Here is a 21,893-nt window from a genome sequence, read left to right on the forward strand (position 1 = left end):
TAACCATAGAAAACAAACAGAAACTTAGTAGAGAAACAAATATAAAGAAATAAACCTTACTTATGTAGCAACTCAAACCAAAATTAAACCAATATAAAGGAACACCTTTATACTTATTCTAATTAATAACCTGATATCTAACTGCAACGCCACCTACAATCCCATACCCATTTACACTTTTATCCCTGAGATGTGCCTGACAATGGTCAGTTGCAAACTCTCTTTGTTAATCTGAAGATGACCTATGGAGGTCAAAACGTTGTTCTCCATTTTGGTAAAAATGTTAATACCCATACCAACCATCCCAAGATACATAAATTGTGATACGTTTAGATACTGTACATATCATGAATATATATTTTTTAAAGACAGATAAGATTTGATTTAGTATTTCAATAAAGTGCTCTATCTTCAAATACAGTATACATAATGAACTATAAATTATTTAGAGAGGCAGAGAAAATTTGTATTTATTCTATTAATGTGTTTTAATATTAGATACATGAACTATATATTTTTTAAAAGAGATACACAACACTTTAATTTATAAAAGTGCTTTATATTTAGATACAGTATATATAATGAACTGTATATTTTATGAAGCAACAAATAACACTATGTAACACAAATTGTGTTCCTGGATAGTATGTGTTATTTCTTAATTGCTTATGTTGTAAAAGTACAGAAAATGGCCATTATTCCCTTCAAACTTAGCTTTTGTGACCTGGACAATGAAATTTAGAAATTAACCCATTTTCTTTGTAAAAATGGACAAATTTGCACATTTTCATTTACATGAGGTGTGGATAAAACAACATATGAATCAAGATTTACATGCATTTATGCTAAAGTTATAGAAAAATGAACAAAAATGTTTAGGAGTGAGTAGTTTTTTGAAATTTGCAACTGGAATGTAAATCACTTTCACGTATCAAGGTTGTTGTTGTTTTGAATTAAGCACAAAGCTACACAATGGGCTATCTGTGCTCTGCCCACCATGTGTATCGAAACCTGGTTTTTAGCGTTGTAAGTCCGCAGACATACCATTGAGCCACTGGGGGGCTTTACGTATCAACCCCCAAATACAGTCTCCCATCATGCTTTCGTTCTATATGCTCCCAGGTCAAAAAAGCAAAGTTTGAAGAGAAAAATAGGTCTTTTCCACTTACTTTAGGCATATGCAATTGGAAAATAACACTTTCTGCCCAAGAACAAGAAAAGTAAAAATTCTGTAACATAGCGTTATAGTAAGTGCTTTATCTTCAGACACAGCATGCTTTTACAACTTGTATAAATTATGTTATTCTTACAATTAAATTACTGTGTGGTTTATACATTTATAGTTCCTTAGTTTTAGAGGTGCTGATGTTTACTTAAATAAGTTGTGAAAAACTTGGAATAAAAAAAAATTACATGAAATATGAACTTGAAGAAACAGGAATTATACAATTAACGTTAGAAGCACACAGACTTACCACAAGAATAATGTTCTTAATTAAGACTAGAAGTTCACAGGTTTAACATCAAATTAATATAACAAAACTTGTCAGTGCTCTGTATATTTAAGATTTTCAATGAAGAAACAATCAAGTTTCTCAAGTTATGTTTTTCAGTAACTTACGGAAGACAACCACATTTTTTTCCAGTAATCTCTTCAGGATAGACAAGTATTTGATTACTGTAAGCTCTGAATACAATACTTTTGATTTAAAAAGAAATTACACATTTAAAGATATATTTTTGGTTTTCACATTCTTAAGATGATAAGAAGTCTATTCTGAAGTATCAAAGAAGAAATCCACAACAAAGGCCAATGAATCCCATCAAAAGCAGCAAACCCATAAAGATAAAGTTGGCATTGAGAAGCCAAAATGAAAATAAATACAGAGTCTTGTTGCAATAGAGATCTTTGTTGTTGGGATCATAAGAGGGCTGGTAGATTCCATACACCCAAACACAACCTAGAAGAAACAAAGAAAAAACAAACTGTAACTTGGTAACTCTTAATATATTCCAGTCAACATTTTCTTAATTCATTAAAAATTAAAACGAAAAACTTGAGCACTTTTAAAGAGTGGATTATTTTTTATCCGTGGTAGAAGACGACTGTCTCGTACGTTTCTGTTACACTAAAGCTGGGTGGAAGACAACCGTCATGTATGTTTCTGTTACACTGAAGCTAGGTGGAAAACGACTGTCGCGTACTTTTCTGTTACACTGAAGCTGGGTGTCAGATGACTGTCTTGTATGTTTCTGTTACACTGAAGCTATGTGGTATTATGAAAATATGATAATTTGATAACAAGAAATCTTTAGTTCAAATTAGTTTTGTTTACATACCTGCTATGAACCAAGCAAGAGTAAAACAGTTGAGAAGAGTTGTGATGCACGCTATGACCCTTGTTCTACGGACAGATGTAGTGTCACTTCTCATGCGACTGCACTTGTCCAGAATATTCAGTAAGTTACTAAGAATCACAACGGCTCCACCCACAACCAACAAGATTGGAATGAATGGTTGCCGAGGACAACTGTGAATGTATGTGGATCCTAGAAAACACATAAAATTGTATAAAAAAATCAGCAAAGGATTTTAAAATAATAAGGGAATGTACGGTTAATTCAGTTTGTGTAATAACCTCCAAGCCATACTTAATATCAGTACATAATTGTCACAAGAATTTACATAAATTATGGGAAATGTGAGACAAAACCAAAGTCAAATACTTAACCATAGAACACGAGACAAACTGATCTGGAAATAAGACAAAAACTATTGTGAGAAAATTAACATAAGATATAAGTTTAAGGGTGCTTGTACTTAACTTACTAGTTACCAAGTTGAACCAGTTTTGAGGTCAACATGTTAACAAAAAAAAAAGTACTTTTTGCAGTTTAATACTTAATATAGTTAATTTTATTATTTTTATACACTGTTAGATAAATATATGTAGTTAGAAATAACTTAACTCTCTTCAGCAAGCCAAGTACATCATTAATAGATTGTACAATGGATTCCAATCTTTATAACTAAGAATGTACGAAGAGTACATTTAATTGTCATATAAATGACCAGTATCAGTAGGATAGAATGAGGGTTATGCCTACAACAGGTTTTTACTTAACTCGGGTGAAGTTAACTATAACTTTGATCATTATCTTTCCTTACACACCTTCTTTCAGTTACATTGTTGGTGTAAACTTTTCCGCTGTGTTACTTTAGACGTCACTTACAACCTGCATTTTTAAATATTTTCAATGAAACATTAAGAAACTACTCAGCATAGTGTGTGATTATTAAAATATTTTAATCTGTATGACTGACAATATTCTATCACAACTAAGTAAAACAGTGGATACATTATGTTCATGTCTGTTATATCTAAACTTCTCTCTGAAGTCCATGTATTGTACTTTTACTCACTCATTAATATTTCATTTGTTATCAAGTTGAAATACTTTCTGCATCATGCTCATTAGAAACACCAGGAAAAATGTTGTTATTCTAAACCTGAGGTAAAATTAACAAATATCTCAATTTGATCCAATTTGAGATATTTTTTGCACTATTCCTTACAAGAAATTTCAGGTAAAACTGCATTTTCTTTCAGATCTAATGCTAGTCATTTTGATACTTTATTTATTGCACAAAAAATCAGTACTTGCCAAATATTTCAACATAAAAATTGACACACTCCCTTACTAGCATGAATGAAGAAAATTATGCAATGTATTTTCAAATAATACTTTCTAAGTTAATTATGAGTTTACATCATATAATAAACTAGTTGGAATACCCATTTCTTTGATGGAAGTTATATAAATTCATGTTGTACTCTCTCCACACAGCCTCGGTCAATATGCCAAACCATATGACCTGTTTATAGGTTTAATACTTCTAACTTTCAATATAGTGTGTACATCTTTTTTCACAAAATCTGGCAATCTTTCATTTAACATCACAAGTCTTCTACATACAAAAAATCATATTTTAAAAGAAGTATTTTTAATAAACACATTGAGTATTTGTTTTGATTGGTTGTGTACAAAGTGGTTTTCATATAAAGATTAAAAATACTTTTCATTATCTCAAAAATCTCAAATTTCCTCTGTGTAGCCTCAAAAACCTAAATACATTTCAATAAAACTTTATATTTTATCCATCATTTTCTTCACCCTAACAACATAAGGTTGGCCAATTTTACTGATCTCCCCCCCCAATTGAAATAAATCTAAATTACCTTCCTTTTCTTTCTAGAATGATTTCAAATGTAGTATGAAACTTCATCCATTTATCCTAAGTAGCTTTAAACCTGTAGCAGTGTACATCCATTTGTAATTAAATTTTATTGTTCTGCTGCCCCTTGAACTGTGTCAACCTAATCATCATTCACACCTTTAGCAGTTATGAATCACTTGGGGAATGTGCAGTTCATGTTATCCTATCAGATTACATTACCCATGAGCTGCTTCTCATATGCTTGCCTCATTAAATATTTTTATTATCATCATTTCTTTACCTAGTCTAAACTTAACTATCTTAAGGAGATCTTTACTTTTACATTTTAGTAACTGTTATAATAATAGATAAAATACTTACTTCTGTATTCAGAAGTATTACCTTCAACTATTAAAGCTGGTAACTGTACTTTTTTCAAAGTATTGGTAGTAGTACTTTAACAATTTTTATTTAATTAAATAATGAACCAAAGAACAGATTAATAACATGTAAAAAGCATACAATTTCCTCTAACAATCATAATTTTTCTGGCTTTTGAAATATGTGACAAGATCTATTACAAATGTATCCAAGCTAGCTATTATGATTCCTATGATAACCAAAGTTGAATTAAAAGTGAAATCGACCATTTTGTATACAGAACACAAAGTTATACAATATGCCATTTGATAGATGAAAATCTTGACTTTCAATAGGTTACATATGATATAAAATAAATTTTAGTAGAGCACTACATAAGAATTACAAAATTATAGGTCACTGTCAACTCCCCCAAGAGAAGTGAGAAAAAGTGCAGGGGAGCAGACAGAGATCAACAGCAGTATAAGACTGATTAGGTGTATAAAAATAGGTATAAGAACCAGTATTAAAGAGAGAAAAGTTGTTATCTGAAAGTATACACTCTATGGAATGACTCCATCAATGTCAGCACTACCCCAGAGGGGGTTATGGCCATTAAAGTTCCCCAGGATTGAAAAGGGAGACAACAATTGTTCAATGAGAGCATCAAGGTTTGATTGATTATAGGAGACAGGTAGAATAAGCAGTGATGGTTGTATCCAAGGAAACACAGATAGCTATGGCTTCCAAGGATGTATTGAGTGGCAAAGACAGTGGGCACGTGCTAGTCGACCAGCAGTGTCACGCCTCCATGCACTCATCTGTCACACAAACTATCATTGTGGTATAAACAAAACTGCTGAAAAGGGACTGTATCAGTTGGTTTAAAAAACATTTTCTGTAAAAAGAGACACACAGGATAAGAATCAATCAAATCCTTAATGTCATCTATTTTCGAATGGAAATCTCGACAGTTCCATTGTATCAATCTGGTTATTTTCAATTAGGTGAAGAACCCTTTGGTTTATGACCATTGTTTCTCTTTATTAGGAGGAGGTCTATTGACCTCCATGATCCTGCCCTGGATTGAGTGGGCAGGTCTCTGTTAGTTGAAGAAGATTCTAGCTACTGAGGGTGTGAACAAATAATTGTTTTGCATCTCAGCCAAAGCTAAAGGAAGTGAATCAGGGGAACCATTGGTACATGGGGACAAAGATGGGCTTTGGCTCATCAACTCACTTAACCACAGAAAACAAAAAGCCTCACATGGTTTGAAAATGACTCTGTCAGTGCTCTCACTTTTGCAGTGGAACAGAAGCAGATGTCTGAGATGGACTGTTCACAGTCTTCATGTTTCACCTTTCTCTCCTCCATCCATTTAGGGCAAGATTGAAAGTACAAGGGATGTGAGACATTACAGTTAACACAGTGTAGTTCTAGTTCACACTGTAATTGTAGTGGTTATTGCCACTATAACAGACATATTTAAGATCCACAACAAAACGTCTTTGAGTGACCGAATAGCTGGCACTAGAAACATCTGAGAGGGTTGGGAATATATAGCCATATCTTACAGTTCAGATAAACTGCCTTGACAGTGGCAGGTGGATGTGGTGATGTAAATGTCAAAATCAGAACATAATTCCATCTTTGCAAAGGAGATTCAACACACCTCAGAAATGTCTTGGCTGGAGAAATTAATGAAAATCTCCACCTCAGGAATGTTCTTTAGATCTTTATCAACTATAACTTCTCTTGAGGAATCCAAAGTAGCATGGGGAGACCTCAATGGGTATATTCCCCATGGCCTTCAATTTCAAGTGGAGTTTTATGTATTGTGGTGAGGATGTTTCCACCAAAATGTTTCCTGAATGAAGCTTCCTTATTGACTTGGGGGAGCAAGCAAGTCCCTCTAATCCCTTTTGAATGAAAAGGGAGACATCTGCTTTAACAATTTCTCAGATAATGAATGCATAATAAGAAACTGATGCATGGAATCACACTGTGTGACAGTCATCCATGCGTGGTCATTTTCCGATAATCTGTTGTTTTTTTCAATTTTTTCACGTTTTTTTTCATAGGTGGTATCCATAATAAACAGAATACATTTCAGTACTTGTTGTACTCTCTCACCATGTAGCCCTAAGAGGGGACACACTACAATACAAAATAAGAACTTTTCAGCAATGCCAGGGTTTTTCAAGCACTATACACAAACAATAGCATCAAACACAGTGTCCACAACACCTATTGAGAACGTCCAACACTGGTATTCTGTTGACCCTAGCTAAAGTGAACCAGCCAAATGACACTGGGAATTCAAGGCCAAAGTGGTGTGTTAGTGCTGGACCTCTCAACCACCAAGATTCTCTCCTCCCCTTCATGGGAGGAGTTAAAGTTAAAGGAGTTTAAGTTCATGCCTCCATAAACCTACAAACACGTAGGTAGATGTTCAAGTCCCAGAAGAGGTAAACTGAAAGAACGGAACCTTCTCTTGGAGATCCCTTCACCACGTACAGGAATCCACTTTGAGGGGTCTGGCAATTGGATAGTGATCAGCTCCTGATCCAGGGAATGACAAATGTGCAAAGTCAAAATCCAGTTCTGAAAGAGTCTATAATTTATCATAAGCTAAGGATGTTACTGTGGAATACCTCCTGGTTAGTTATAAAATCCTTAGTATCACAACCTTTACTGTCTTTACCCATGAATGTCCATTATTTCACCTGCTAGAAGATGACCTTTGCTTGTCTCTTCCAACCTAGTCCATGGTATTTTCAAATTAACCAATTTCTTCAGAGAGATTCACTTTATAATGGAAGATTTGTACAGGATCAATTTCAGATTTACATCATATGTAAAGCTATATTTATTATCAAAAATCAAGTTTAAAAAAAAGTGTATTTGCGTAGTCTAAAAAATCATTGCTTTCTGCTGGGGCAATGAATTAATAAGCAGATTTGATTTCACAAGATAAGAGAATTAATAGGTTAATGCAACACACTACTTAACAGGGAAGTCTGGATTTACATGTAATGAATAGCATCACCCATGTGATCAGCGATTCTCATACAACATAATTAAGACTGCAATATCTAAATATATCATATACTCAGTAATGAAGGATATTCTGTTGCTGACCTGCTCACACAACTTGGTATGTTGCTGCAATATTCCTGCAAGCAAAGTTGCTACTATATGCCAGAGTACAACAAAGTTACATAGATCAAAGTAACTCTGAACACTACAGAGGATGAGAAACAAAGAAATTTTAAAACCTGTAAATTAATATAAAAGTTAGAAAACACTTGGTATGCTTACATATCATAATTTTAACATTCCTATACATTATTCTAATGAAGTTATGCTTGAATCAACTCCATTTTATCATATTTAACTCTAAGGTTATATACTAAAACATAAATGTTACTTTGGCTTATCTAAATATTTTAAAACAACACTTAGAAAAGGTGAAATTATTCTTATGTTTAATTCACAGATGTAAAGTGTTGCCTTTTCACTTACCAATAACTACCATAGCAATGGGGATGCACAGAGTAAGAATCAATATTGTAAGCCATACGACTGTAAGAGAAAAAAATACATAATAATAATTAATATGGTTTAGATTAACTGTAAGTGGAATAAATACATAATTATAATTAATGTGGTTTAGATTAACTATAAGTGGAATAAATACATAATTATAATTAATGTGGTTTAGATCAATTGTAAGTGGAATAAATAAATATAATTAGAATGACTTACATTAAATTTAAAAGCAAGAAAGACACCATATTCCACTTACAGTGCAGTTTTGTAATCGTATTTTATTCAGTCTATTTCAAGCCAGCAACTGATAGCAGTGTTTAGAAACAAATTAAGAAGGATCCAGGCCTGTATTGATGCCAATGGCAGTCACTTTCAACATTGTTTATAATTGTCATTCATATTTACCTCCTGTATTCTATATTGAAACATTTCTGTTAATAAATATACAAGTGCACAGTGACTTTCCGAACACCCTGTACTTATATATGCTAACACTTGTAGGTATTCCTCAATCTCCAGGATTTCAGCCTTGCCCATCTAAACATTGGTCTGATATTCTTCATTTGCTCCAGTATCTTATATCCCATTCAATCATCCTTGTCACTCTGTCAATACACTCTCTATATTGTACATAAGCACCTCATTCAGATAAATTTATCAATGTTTTTGAGACTGACACAATCTCAATCTTTAACACCACCTCTTAATGGGATGGAAGGGTGTGAGAGTGCCAGAGGAGGTAAGTCTTATTGGAAATATATTTTAATTTAGGGAATAGTTAAACTTCTAAAACATACTTACCTCTACTCACACTTATAGCTAGAAGGCTGAGGGGCTAGTGAGGACATTATCCATACAGAAAGCATCTGTACAGATCATTGATATACCAAGATAAGAATGGTTCTTAAGCAGGAAGGAGGGGAACCACACTACATCCAGAACAGGTATGCTTTTCATCCTGAACCTAGTTCCTATATCAAGGGTGAAACAATGCACAAATAATTATTATTGTAGACCATTCCCAACCAAATAGTCAAGGTTTAACATTAACAATTCATGGTTGAAATTTAAGGGGTTTTGGTCCCTATATCCCCACATTGGTGACTAAGGCAATTGGACATCAACATTTTATATATAATTTAATTTTGACTGTATCCCAATCTGTAGCCACAGAGTGATGTGTTTCACACCAACAGAATCACGAGAAAGTAAGCAACACCGAGGTGTATAAACTTGAAGAAGTCCAAATTTTAACACCCCAGGCTTGGAATGATGGAATCATGCATGCAATACTTAAAGAAAGGAACAAAACTCATCTGGTCTGGAATTATGAACATTCATCATCATTCATCAAGCAGGCAAAGAGTATTCCAGTTGTCCCCAGAGTTATAGAGAAGTCATGGAACATTGTTATTAACCAAGGACTCAGGATGTGACCACTCTGTGAGAAGACTAATGAGGACATCTAGGAACCCAACTTCTCCCTCTCTTCCAAGAGTGGAGGGAAACATTCTAACACTCTGGAGGAAAAGTATCTGTCAACCACCCTAGTCACAGGAAACTAGGTGGTGATAAAGACACTGCTAGAATCTGATGAGTAGTGCCTGATGGGGAGTTTTGAGGAACAGTGCTTTGGAATCAGTGCAAAGGGTGAATAAATTTCCATAAATTTTTAAAAGCCAACTGACCCCAATTTATTCAATCTGATGATCTGTAGGAATGGACAGGGTCCCCTTTACCTTCACTTATGAGCAGTGGTATATTATAATATGATCATATTATCTGGTGAGCTCATAGTTGGTTTTATGAAGCACTTCATTTTAACAGAGCTTGTTGCAGCTGGCAGCAAGTACAGTCAAACTGGTTGCTAGTGTAGTTGAAAATCCTCAGATAAAGAAATTGCTTGATTGTGAAAGGAAAGAACTGAGTGATGGCCATGTACTAGCCTGTATGATATCCTGTAATTTAGATGGCAATTAAAGATGGAAATGTAGTGAGATGTGACTTTCACAAGCTTCCTCACCTATTGAGAAAGTCCAGAATAAACCATATATATCAATTTGTGAAGCCAACTCTTCAAAGTAATTAGGGATAGATCTTGGGAAACAAAGGATCCCAATGAATAAAGAGCTGAATTCTGCCATCTCAAAAGAAGTTAGTGTGAATCACCTACACCTAAAGGCTCTGACAGATCAAATGATCAGTGTCCAATAGGTTGTAAGAAAAGATGTAATTGGCAAAAGAATTTATTCCCTGGCTGCCACAGTCTTAGATGAAAAAAAAAAGCTATCAAAGTACAGTAGATAGTGAAGTGATATAGAGTCCTGTGCACATGTAATGCAAAAAACTCTGACCTACAACATTCATATGCTAGGAACAACCAAAATGTCCTTTAACCCTTTCAAGATGTGCTCGGTATAATGTACATGTCTTCGTCTACATGGTTGCACATATTGAGTGTTTGCATTTAACTTTTGATATAGCATGTATATCTTAACAACATTTGGTAGATGTTTAGTAGATATTACAAATATTTTGTGTAAAAATCATCAGATTTTTTAATGAAATATTTTTACCAAAGATTTGTTTCTGAAAAGAGTCTTTTTTGTTACTAGTCTAAGTCCAAAGTGATTTCATCCCAAAAATTTCAAATATTATTTGAGTAATCTCTAAGATCTCCTAAACTACATTTCAAATGTTTGTTTTCAGTAAGACTATATTTCTCTTCATAATTCTCTTCTTACTATGACATGGTTGTTGCTGGACATAGGTTGCTAAGCCTTTCAAAATTTTGCACATGGAGGATATCAAATAATTTTTTTAAGGTTTTATATATACAGTTGAATAATCAAAAATCATAAATAATTAGACTGATACCACTGAATTCTACTATAATTTATGAAGCTTAGTAACTAAGATACATATAAGTTTAAAAAAATATGAAACTTCGAGCAGACTAAAGACACAACCTACCTTCTTGAAGTCTTGGTTTCAAAGAACATGGTAGCCTTTCTACAGATTAAAATGGCTGAGAAAAACCACTATGGGGATATCTAAGTTGTTTGGTTATTTACAAGTCATATATTGAAGTGAGTGTATATAAGGGACTGTTTTCAAAAATGGAAAGAGGTGAACAGGGCCACTTTATTTGATTCAGTTTGTAAGCCATATTGCAGCGAAATAAAAAGATATAAAGTTATTATTTTACATTCTAGCTTAATAATATCAGTAACTTGAGTTCCTAATTTGTACAAAATTATAGACTTAGTATTTTGACATCACAAACATCTAACTTGAACCACTGCTGCATACAACATATCATGTGACTCATTAAAATCTATATTTAGGTATGTTCTTTCAATACTTTTAAATTATGAAGTTAACTCATATATAACATTAATATTTGAATTAGAATCTATAATTTAATTTCAAACGTACTGATAAATTCATAAAATAGCAGATTGGTAATATTTTGAATGCAAGTCAATAAACGAGTTGACATAGCCTCTGGCCCATGATCCAACACAAAAGGGTTAAAGAAAAGGTGATTCATGGTACACGAGGCTAAAGGCTTGAATGAATGTTGAGACAAAGCACTTAATACCATACTAGTACCACAAATAGGTAAGTGAAAAGACTGTTTGGAAAGAAGGACTCTAAATGATTGGAGAGTGTTGGATAGCACTGGAGAGTCGAAAACTTTCTGTTATTTAAAATAACAACATGTAGTTAATAAACCAGGTCAAAAAATTATATGTGGTGGGCACATTTGGATGAAGTTGGTTCAATTTCTTCATGAGGTACCACTGGCTGTTTAAGTGTGTGTTTCCATTGATAAATGGCCATTGTGGGTCTACTTACGAGGTCTATTAAAAAAATACGCGGACTGACGTCATAAAACAAAATGTACTTTATTTAGAAGTTACAGGTCTGGGACCCCTTCAAAGTACTCTCCTCCCCAATGCACACACTTATCCCAACAGTGTTTCCACTTGTTGAAACAGTCCTGGTACGCTTCTTTTGTAATGTCCTCCAGCTCCTTCGCCTTAATCTTGGGAATCGTCTCAAATCTTCTTTCTTTCAAGGGTCTTTTGAGTTTGGGGAACAAGAAAAAATCGCAAAGAGCAAGGTCAGGTGAGTAGGGGGGTGGGGAAGAACAGTGATCGAGTGTTTGGCCAAAACTCATGAGTTCTGAGGGCTGAATTTTGCAGCAACGGTGCATCTTCAATTTTTGGTCAAAATCTCGTAACAAGATCCAACTGATATCCCACACTCTTCAGCAAGCTCCCTGACAGTCAGACGTCGATTTGCCCACACCAGGGTGTCGATTTTGTCGACAGTTGACGTGGAAGGACGTCCAGGACGCTCATCATCTTCAATGGACTGTCGACCATCCTTAAAACGTTCATGCCACTTGAAACATGCCGTACTCTTCATAGGAACACCACCGTAAGCCGTGTTAAGCATAGCAAAAGTTTCAGTCGCAGATTTTCCAAGTTTAACACAAAATTTCACAGCAAGTCGTTGCTCCTTCAGGTCTTTCATTCTGAAATCCGCCAAACGAAAAAATCGCACTTCACTTAAAACCGCATAGCTAATACACAAATGAAGATATCTGCAATCGGAAATGGCGTCATAATCAGCTGATCTGTGCAAACCTAGCGACACCAAGCAGATTCCACTGGAACCAACTGGGCAGCCGCATAATTCAAACAGTCTCATATATGCATATATACAAAATATACAATTATGTGAATAAAACATTGAGTTTTGGAAACATAAACTGAAAATTCAGATGGAAAATACAACAAACATATATAAAATAGAAACTAAAACGCAGTAAGTATATATACCAACAGTGAAAGCTAGATCTGTCATAAACAGGGTTAATAAACACAAATTTTGAATTTATAACAACAACCATAAACAGCAACACAGTACAAATAATTCTTTACATGAAAATACAACAACATATAGAGGTATGCATTAGTAATTAAATCCCCAAATATACAAGTTATATACAAACTACAATTACAAATATGAAATTATAAAACTATAGTTTCCAGTTACAAATGAATAACTATAATTACAAAAGGAAATTCGATATACAAACTTAAAGAAAAATTAAAATTCAAAGAGTAATTTAAATTAGTTACAACAAAACTATAAATGAACAGTACATGTAATATACAATATGTGCCAGTGTTGAATGTAAAACAAATACTGAAAACGAAAATACAAAAATTTAGAGGATTCAAAAAATACAAATAAACAATAATTATACAAAACACAATCAAGCGCACCAACGACGTTTGGCGCCAAGTGATAAAGTTCCCTCGGACTCAGTGCCGATGGTCCCACAAGGCAGAGTAACAGTTTGTATCTGGCCTTAGCCATTATCTTAAAGTACAACAGCCAGCTGAAAACATTAAGTTTTAAACACCGATAGAGTGTAGTGGAGCGTGATGGTGAGGTAAATAGGAACGCTGGGCGGCACATGATACAATATGGTCCTAAGAAACACAAATGTATCTGGGCAATCAGCTGAAAACCTGTTGGAATAGCCACGCAATTCAAACAGTCTGCGTATTTTTTTAACAGCCCTTGTTTACAATGAAACACATATACAAGGCAACTTTAGAAGTTAAACCCCAATGCCATACAAAGGACTGTAGAAAAATCCATACATTAAGTTTTATCTTAAGAAAGTTTGGGCATAGAATGTTGAATAGAAGTAGCCCAAATAAAGATAATCAGAGTAGAAGATGGAGAAATTGACCATCTTGAAGAGTAGGAAACCATAGTTGTGGGGGGGGCTATCAGCAGCTTTCAAGTAGAGAACTGAATCATTGCCAAAATTCTGGATAACTGATATATTGAGGTAAAGACATAGAGGTGCAATCCCATCCAATGTTGACCAAATGCATCTATTGACAAAATCCAGAGATGAGATACCAGGAACTAAAAACACCTGTAGTTGACTTTCAATGAGTGGCAAATGAATTGATCAATAGAGTCCTAAAGTGAGAGCAAATACACCACAATACTTTGCAGTGAAGCATCCATTTGATCAGTTGTGAAATTCATCACTCCTGGAACATGGCAAGCTGGAAGACTGATATAATAGAAGTAAGCCCAGTAGAGAATATCCAAGGATTGAAAACAAAGATCCCAAGAGTATGTGTTCCAGGATGGGAAATGTAAAGAGATCACTGTGGAATGAATCATAATGATTTTCCCCTGCAAGAGATACAGACATGAAACCAGTGCTTGATAGACAGCAAGAACTTCTAAGTGGTTGCTATATAAGAGAGATTCGCCTTACATCCACAGGCCCTGATATTCCCAACTGTCAATATACACACTCTATCTCTGAGATCAAATATCTGTGATGAGATGAAACTCGTGACAAGAGGATGGTACAAGAACACTGATGGGTTGATCTGATCCAGACACCACTTGAGAACAAAAATATTGTTTCTGAAGAAAGAGAATGAATGATTCAGTGGATCAAAATTCCTGATGGACTTCATGTGCTTGTCCCAAATAAAATCAAAGATTTGAGAGATGTCCACATCCCCAAAAGTGAGAGAAGTAAATAAGAACTTAGCTGTTTGTTCCACAACCTGAAGTTGGTTGGGAGGTGGCTGAGCCAGGCATAAAATATGGTGAAAAAAGATGGAAATATTGTAAGTCTGCAACAGAATGGACTTCTTGGCTCTGGTAAGAAAACTAGCCTTGGTGATTTCTGAGAGAATTTGTGTTGTTCTGTCAACTGATGAGATGGTGCCAGAAGTAACCAACTGTCTAGATAATGGAGGGAGCACAGGTCCAAGTACGAAGATGACAAGAAAACCTAGGATGCCTCAGTGTAAGACATATGGTACAAATGCTAGGTCAAAGGACAAATCTCTCAACTGCAAAACCTAACCCCTGTGCACAAAATGTAAATAGTGAAAGAATAATTTTGTTATGAGAATGTGGAGATATATATATCACCAATATCAACTTTGGTTATTCAAACACCTGGTGAAGAATGCCAAAGTAGGTTGAAAAAAGACTCCACTTTGAACAGGGAATGATCAACCTTAATGCCAAAGCCTGAAGAACCCATGGATATGTGGTAAATGAATTTTGGGTATCTTCCAATTGTTGTAACCTCACACCCACAGATCCCTACTCAGCAGAGTAATCACTGACACCACTGGTGATAGTCTGCCCAAGTGGAGGAACCTTGAAACTAAAGACAGAATCTATTCTGAGGATCAACAGAGCAAGAAACAAAAGCCAGAGGTTGGGACACATGGTGAGCTGTTGTGCCATGAGTTTCATCAGAAAACAAAAAAGTATAGAAATTAACAACAAGGAAAACAACAAATGGGTGACATGAATTCAAAATTCTAACATCTCTGGGATGTCTGAAAATATCAAGAGATGAAGAAAGGGAGACTCATGTAAAATAAAGGCCTACAGTAGGAAGACGAACTTCCTCCAACAAGGCATCTTTAATCAATAAGCCCCAACAAAATACAAGTCACAAAATCATAGAAAGAGCAGAAGCTAACAATCTTATCAAATTAGATGTCAGCAAAGGACTCAAGTCATCATCAAATTGATGTGGAGATGACTGAGATGCTTTCAATAAAATCTGTAGCATGAAGGGAAGAAAAAAATCTCAAAACAGGAGTTAGGGTCAAATGAATCTTTTCAAAGAGATCAAAGTGTTCATTCTAGAACCCCACATATCAATAAGAGGATTTAGTCTGTGGAATTAAAATATACATCCACCTGGCAGTAGTAAGCAAAGCATTCTACTCAAACAAACAAAGAGGGAAAGATATACGTACCATATCATATAATAGAGTATTAAATCACCCATTAATACCAGGTGCAAGAAGAAAAAAAAAACTATCACACTCGGATCTTTCAAAGAAGGAGTAGATTCAAAGCAACTGGAGAAAGCCCTCAAATCTCACAAACCTGCCTGACTAAAGAGGAAATGGTGCAGGTGGTGGTTGATCCAAACTACCTCATGAGAAGCTGTACTAGTAAAGAAAGGCACCAGACAAAGAGAGACCAACTTTTCTCCAGGCTGTCCTGGCTCATCAACAAAAGCAGTCTCACAACTCTATGGAGAGAAGCCCCAAGACCAATAGATGTCTCCATCTCACAATGAAGAAAAGTATGAAGGGCCTTAACTGAAAGTCCTCCCCATCTCTGAGAGATGGAATAGAAAAGAGCTGATAAGTTTCCTGGTTGGAAACAATAACTTGTGATTTCATGTTTGAAAATGGCATATTACAATTTTTCCTTTCTTTTCTTTCTAAATCATAATTATTAAATACAATTTAAAAAAAATACCTATGCAAAGGAAAAATTTCAACCATGTACATTAATTATCTCAGCAATTGTGTCGTGAAACCATGTCTACAGAATTTGTAAAGAAAAAGTGATAAAATTATCTAAATGAAGTCATTATATACAGTAAAAGGTTAGAGGGTGCATTGATGTAGATGAAGAGTGGCCCAAGGGTGTGTGAGTGGGGCATAAAAAACTGGAGAAAGTGAGAAAAAAAACAGACCAATGCTTAGATGGGCAAAGTTGAAATCCTGGAGGTGGAATAACTAACTATAAGTGTCAGTTTTAGAATATGTAATCTGAACTAAGGTGGTTTAGATCAATTGTAAGAGCAAGAAATACATTATCTTCATTAGAATGACATGATTAAATTAACTATAACAGCATAAAATAAACAATAATAATTAGAATTAGAATGACTTAGTTACAGTAACTGTAAGAGACAGAAACAGTTGTAATTACAGTATCTGAGCAAGCACTTACTGGATCCAAAGATGATAGCAAATGTCATTTTAACAAACTCTAAGGGTCCTGTTGCCTCTTGTTTTGCTCTCCTGATTTTTCCAATAATGGTGTTGTAAGATGGAGGATTGCCTGGATGGAAATAAGATAACTTGTTATAAAACCTTACCTTATAATCAAATCGACTTTAAACTCAAAGTAAATAACTATAGAAAGAGTGCAGTAATATCTAACATAACAAGAGAAAACATTATAATACAATTGTAACCTCTGAAAGTACTTTTCTTAAATTCAGACTCAAATACATATGGAAAGAAATGTAAATGATTTTTTACTTGTGTTTGGGTGAGTTAATCTTTATTCCACAAGACTATCTGTTTTTTAAACAACATTCATTTATCATACATTTAGATCTTGAAAAAACATCATATACAAGGATTCATTCTATGATGTCATTTAGATTAACACATCTTTTTTTTTCTGATGATAGTTATGGGGCAAAACAAATATTACTCATGTCACCCTCCAGTTGACATTTTTCTACATTCTAATATGTAACACAGTAAAACTGCAGTGAATTTATTATCGAGGTCTTATCACTCTACTGTTCCTGGAACAGGTGTACTATATCCTTCTTCATCCAGAATGCAGTGGATCCTTGTAACCCAGTTCTCTCATTGGTCAGCTACAGAGAGAAGTTGAATTAGGTAATTTTAAACAGGTTTGTTTCTAATTTTTGAAAATCCCTCAACACACTGCAAAGTTTTCCTTATGTTTGGAATCATTTTTTTAAGAGAAACGTGAACTTCCACTTACAGAAATTTAACATAATTTACGTTTTTACTAAAGAATATTTCCTTCAGATATATTAACTTTAAATAAATATACAACAAATTCTACCTGTCTGTTTCACTCTGTTAACTACACTAGTGTACACAAGTGTTAGGACAAGAGAATATTCTGTAATTATTTTCATTCTGTATGGCTAATTCTTCCATGTCATTACAGAATTTAAATTTCAGTACTATGGTAATATTTCACTGATTCATGTTGACAACTGAATGAACCAGGATGAGAATATTTATCATTCTTTAAAATATACTTGTACCAAGAGCATGTCATAAGGGTTCAGCTTGAAGGAACATAGTGATGAAAGTTAGGGTCTGAATTAACTGTCATGGTATCACATACAGTGTATTAACTATATATACAAAGAAGCTAGCATATGGTACTGTATATGCTAGAAGAAACCAATTGAACAATACACCACAAATAAACCTTGATAACAACATTTAACATTATATATTAAGTGTTGTTGTCATGCCACAGCCAAAAACAAATGGAGAATTGTCAGTAGAGCAGAGAGTTTGCATAAAAGATTTACGCGATGCTGATTGGACTCTCTGAGAAACTAGTGAAGACTTGAAAAACTCTCCAAACACTGTCAAGTACATCCTAGATCATGAGACAGAGACAGGGAAATTTGAAAATAGGAAAGTTAAAGACAGAACTCAATGATACTGATGTTATTTGTCTTTGTTTATACAACCTTCAGGACAGAAGGAAGACTGGCACTGATTTAAAGCATGAAATAAACTACCATGTACCAAATTACATAAAAATGTTCAGATCTACAGTATCAAAAAGACTTAACTAAACTAAAATATCTGGTTGTGTAGCAGTTTTAATAAAACCTTTACTCTGGTCTCCAACTATTCTAAAGAAACTGAAATTTGCAAAAAAAGTAAAGAACTGGAGTTTTAATGATTGGACAAAATGTGTTATGGATGGATGAGTCCAACTCTGAAATACATGGTTCAAAAATTCTACTACCATGAAGATAATGACCATTCATCCAACTTACACTGAAATTACTTAGCTGAGAAACAAGTTTCTAGAGTCATTCAAATGATGCTCTGTCCTCCACAGAGACATGATCTGAACCCAACTGAGTAAATCAAAAACTTGAAAAATGAAAAGTTACTTCCAAAGAAACTTTATAGAAGTGTATTATAGACATTTGGAAAGACTGTCTATAGTTATTAAAGCATAAGAGGGACACATAAAGTATTAACTGTTTGCTGAACTCAATCACTTTCTCTGAGTTTTTGTTGTACTAAATATGAAGATTAACAAGTTTTCATGTTTCACCTGTTGTTTACCTTCCATTGCTCATTTTCAGTAAGTGGCCTGAAATATAATTTTGACTTTTTCGTAACACTTTTACACAAGCGTGTAGTATTAACATTTCCTTCAACACCAAATCTTTCTTCTTTCATTACAGTAAATATTTCAACGTATTTTAGGTTCTTAAATTTCTAGTATAGCAAATATCCTACAAACTGTAACAGTATAAGCAATCATACTAATGTAGATACTGCTTAACAATCTTGCTCTAAGTATATGTGTTAATGTTACATTGACAGCAAAAAATATTAGCATGCAGTTGTCTCAGTCAATGTAAAATCTGGGAGTATTCCATGAATCACAATAGTTGACACTGACATCAACTGCACAAACAGCAGAGATGCCTGATCTTAACAGGTGAATCAAGTTTGAACATTTCATTCACAACTGACAACATTTGGAAACACAACATTATTAATCAAAAGTAACTACAGGGAGACATATACACACAAACACACACATAACAAAGTGATAAGGTGAGGTGTATGCCATGTATACACACAGTCTCACACACAACAAAGTGGTGAAGTAAGGTGTATGTCATATATACACACAATGCCACACCTAACCACGTCATAGCATGCTCAACGTGATATTATTTGTCCATGAATGTATGATTTTCCTTCTAAAAGAACATTAACACTGGAACTTATGTACAAGTCATGATGAAAACTGTACAGCCCTAGTTTCCAAACTCAGTGGCTGATCATCATACAGGATGAACAACTGACCTGTTGCAGGAAAAACAAAATCTTAAATGTAGAACGTGTAAATATGACATAGAACATTTTTTATGACAAGAAACCCACTTAAAATAAAAATGTATCTCAGAACAGCTGGTATGGGTAATTAACACCTTTACTGATAAGGAGAGAACAACATTTCATCCTTCCGTGGTCATCTTAATACCCATACCAGCCATTCTGAGATGCATGGTGTAGAAGAGTTTTGTCATTAGAAATATTATTGATCTGTGTCAAAGCATTTTTTGAAAAATAATACAAGAAAAGTTTAATCAAGACTCTGGAAATATGGGAGCAAAGTGCATGGTGGCAAGCACTCTATGGAGCAAATAAATGAAAGGTATGGTGGTGAATACTGTGGAAGCATCATGACAAAAGCAATAACTCCAAATGCCAGTTATGACCCACAGATTATTGACGTGAACATTAAACACAAAATATTTAACTAATGGTATCCAACAATACTGGCATCCATTAATGGTTCCAACACAATACTGGCATCATAGTTACAAAGCTCTGCTGGCACACTTTTCAGTATGTTTGATTACATTAACAAAACATGGAACTTCAGTAGACATATCAGAAGTTACACATAAACAATTACATTTGGAATTGATGCTCTTACAAACCACAACAAGTAAAGAAAGTTAATACTTTACCTCTTGTAACAGGCAAAATAATCCCAAATACAAACATGAACCATCACATAGCTCTGATAAGGAAATGGTCCAACATCCCTCCTTATCCCCAATCTTAGCAAGACTGAGAAGAAAGGGAGATTTCTGCATGACAGACACCTCTAAAACTACATTAAAGTGAACATTTCCAGAAGATGTGGTTTAATGAGGAATGGCCTAAGTTGGCTATTGTGGATATGAATATGACAGAGTAAGGAAATTTTTTATGTAGAGGAGCGAACAATGTTTTGACCTTCTGATGGTGACTGAAGAAGGTCAAAATTTGCATGGCAAATATGTGGATGGCTGTTTAGATCCAAGAGGACTTGAACTGAAAATACACAACCTTCGCTGGGAATCCACATCAAAGAATCCACCTTGAGAGTGAAATACTGAAAAACATGGATTGGTTTGAACAGAGTCCTAGATATGAATATTCTGTATTGGTTAATTTAAAAAAATGAAAATTAAAGTGTGAACAAACAAAAAAGCTGTATAGTGGAGAGTATTACAGGCAGTTAGAACAACCATGCATATAAACTATATGGCAGCATGAAAACAATGTGTTCTATCTAAATGTTTGTCTGTATCTTTATTAAATTCATACATACTTATATGTCTGTGTGTATCCTTCTTAAATTCATACATACTTACATGTCTGTGTGTATCTTTATTAAATTTGTACATGCTTACATGTCTGTATCTTTATTAAATTCATACATACTTATATGTCTGTGTGTATCCTTATTAAATTCATACATACTTACATGTCTGTGTGTATCTTTATTAAATTCATATATACTTACTTGTCTTTGTGTATCTATTTGTATTCAAAAACATTCTAAACATATGCATATGTTTCTTTCACTTTTCAAATTAATACCTTTTGGAGATTCTTCATAAGTTGGTGGAGCATTATCCATACTTCCATAGTCTGCAGAGGCAGATGCTGTTGAGACAGGGTGTTCACCTTCTAGAGGCTGTTTTGTAGAAAACAAGTTCACTATATCCAAAACCAACAAAACAGTACCTCCTTTAACTACATTCCTAGCTAAACAGAGAGAGTTGGGATAGTGTATAGTCATTATTCAAAGCTTGGTTTAACTACTTGCCAAACGATATACATATTTAGCAACATACTTCAATGTTTCACTGAATTTTACTAAGCCTGCTTGCCAAAATACAAGAACACACAAAAATCAAATATTTATGACATAAGTGTGAGAATTTCCTTCTATACCTACCTCCTCTATAATACAAGTTAATGCTTAAATAATACATGAAATGAATTAACAAGTTTTAATTACTTAATAAATCACACAAAGTAGGTAAAAT

The 21,893-nt window shown here is 34.2% G+C and overlaps 2 protein-coding genes across 3 annotated transcripts in view; one reads left to right on the top strand and one right to left on the bottom strand.

Moving 5' to 3' along the window:
* The window catches only part of LOC143236980 (cytohesin-1-like), a 62,266-nt gene extending 58,170 nt beyond the window's left edge, over window positions 1–4,096 (top strand). Inside the window, exon 14 of the mRNA XM_076475730.1 lies at window positions 1,761–4,096. Coding sequence (XP_076331845.1) covers window positions 1,761–1,764 — 4 coding nt within the window. The 3' untranslated portion in view covers window positions 1,765–4,096. The remainder of the gene's footprint in view (window positions 1–1,760) is intronic.
* LOC143236982 (transmembrane protein 272-like) overlaps window positions 445–21,893 on the bottom strand; it is a 29,255-nt gene continuing 7,806 nt past the window's right edge. For both annotated transcript variants that reach the window (XM_076475735.1, XM_076475734.1), the window contains exons 3-7: window positions 21,442–21,538; window positions 16,973–17,083; window positions 8,105–8,164; window positions 2,341–2,550; window positions 445–1,961 (exon numbers count right to left, since the gene is read on the bottom strand). In XM_076475735.1, the coding sequence (XP_076331850.1) occupies window positions 1,786–1,961; window positions 2,341–2,550; window positions 8,105–8,164; window positions 16,973–17,083; window positions 21,442–21,538 (654 nt within the window). In that variant the 3' untranslated portion in view covers window positions 445–1,785. The remainder of the gene's footprint in view (window positions 1,962–2,340; window positions 2,551–8,104; window positions 8,165–16,972; window positions 17,084–21,441; window positions 21,539–21,893) is intronic.

Source organism: Tachypleus tridentatus, chromosome 13, assembly GCF_004210375.1.
Source record: "Tachypleus tridentatus isolate NWPU-2018 chromosome 13, ASM421037v1, whole genome shotgun sequence".
NCBI classification, from domain to species: domain Eukaryota; kingdom Metazoa; phylum Arthropoda; class Merostomata; order Xiphosura; family Limulidae; genus Tachypleus; species Tachypleus tridentatus.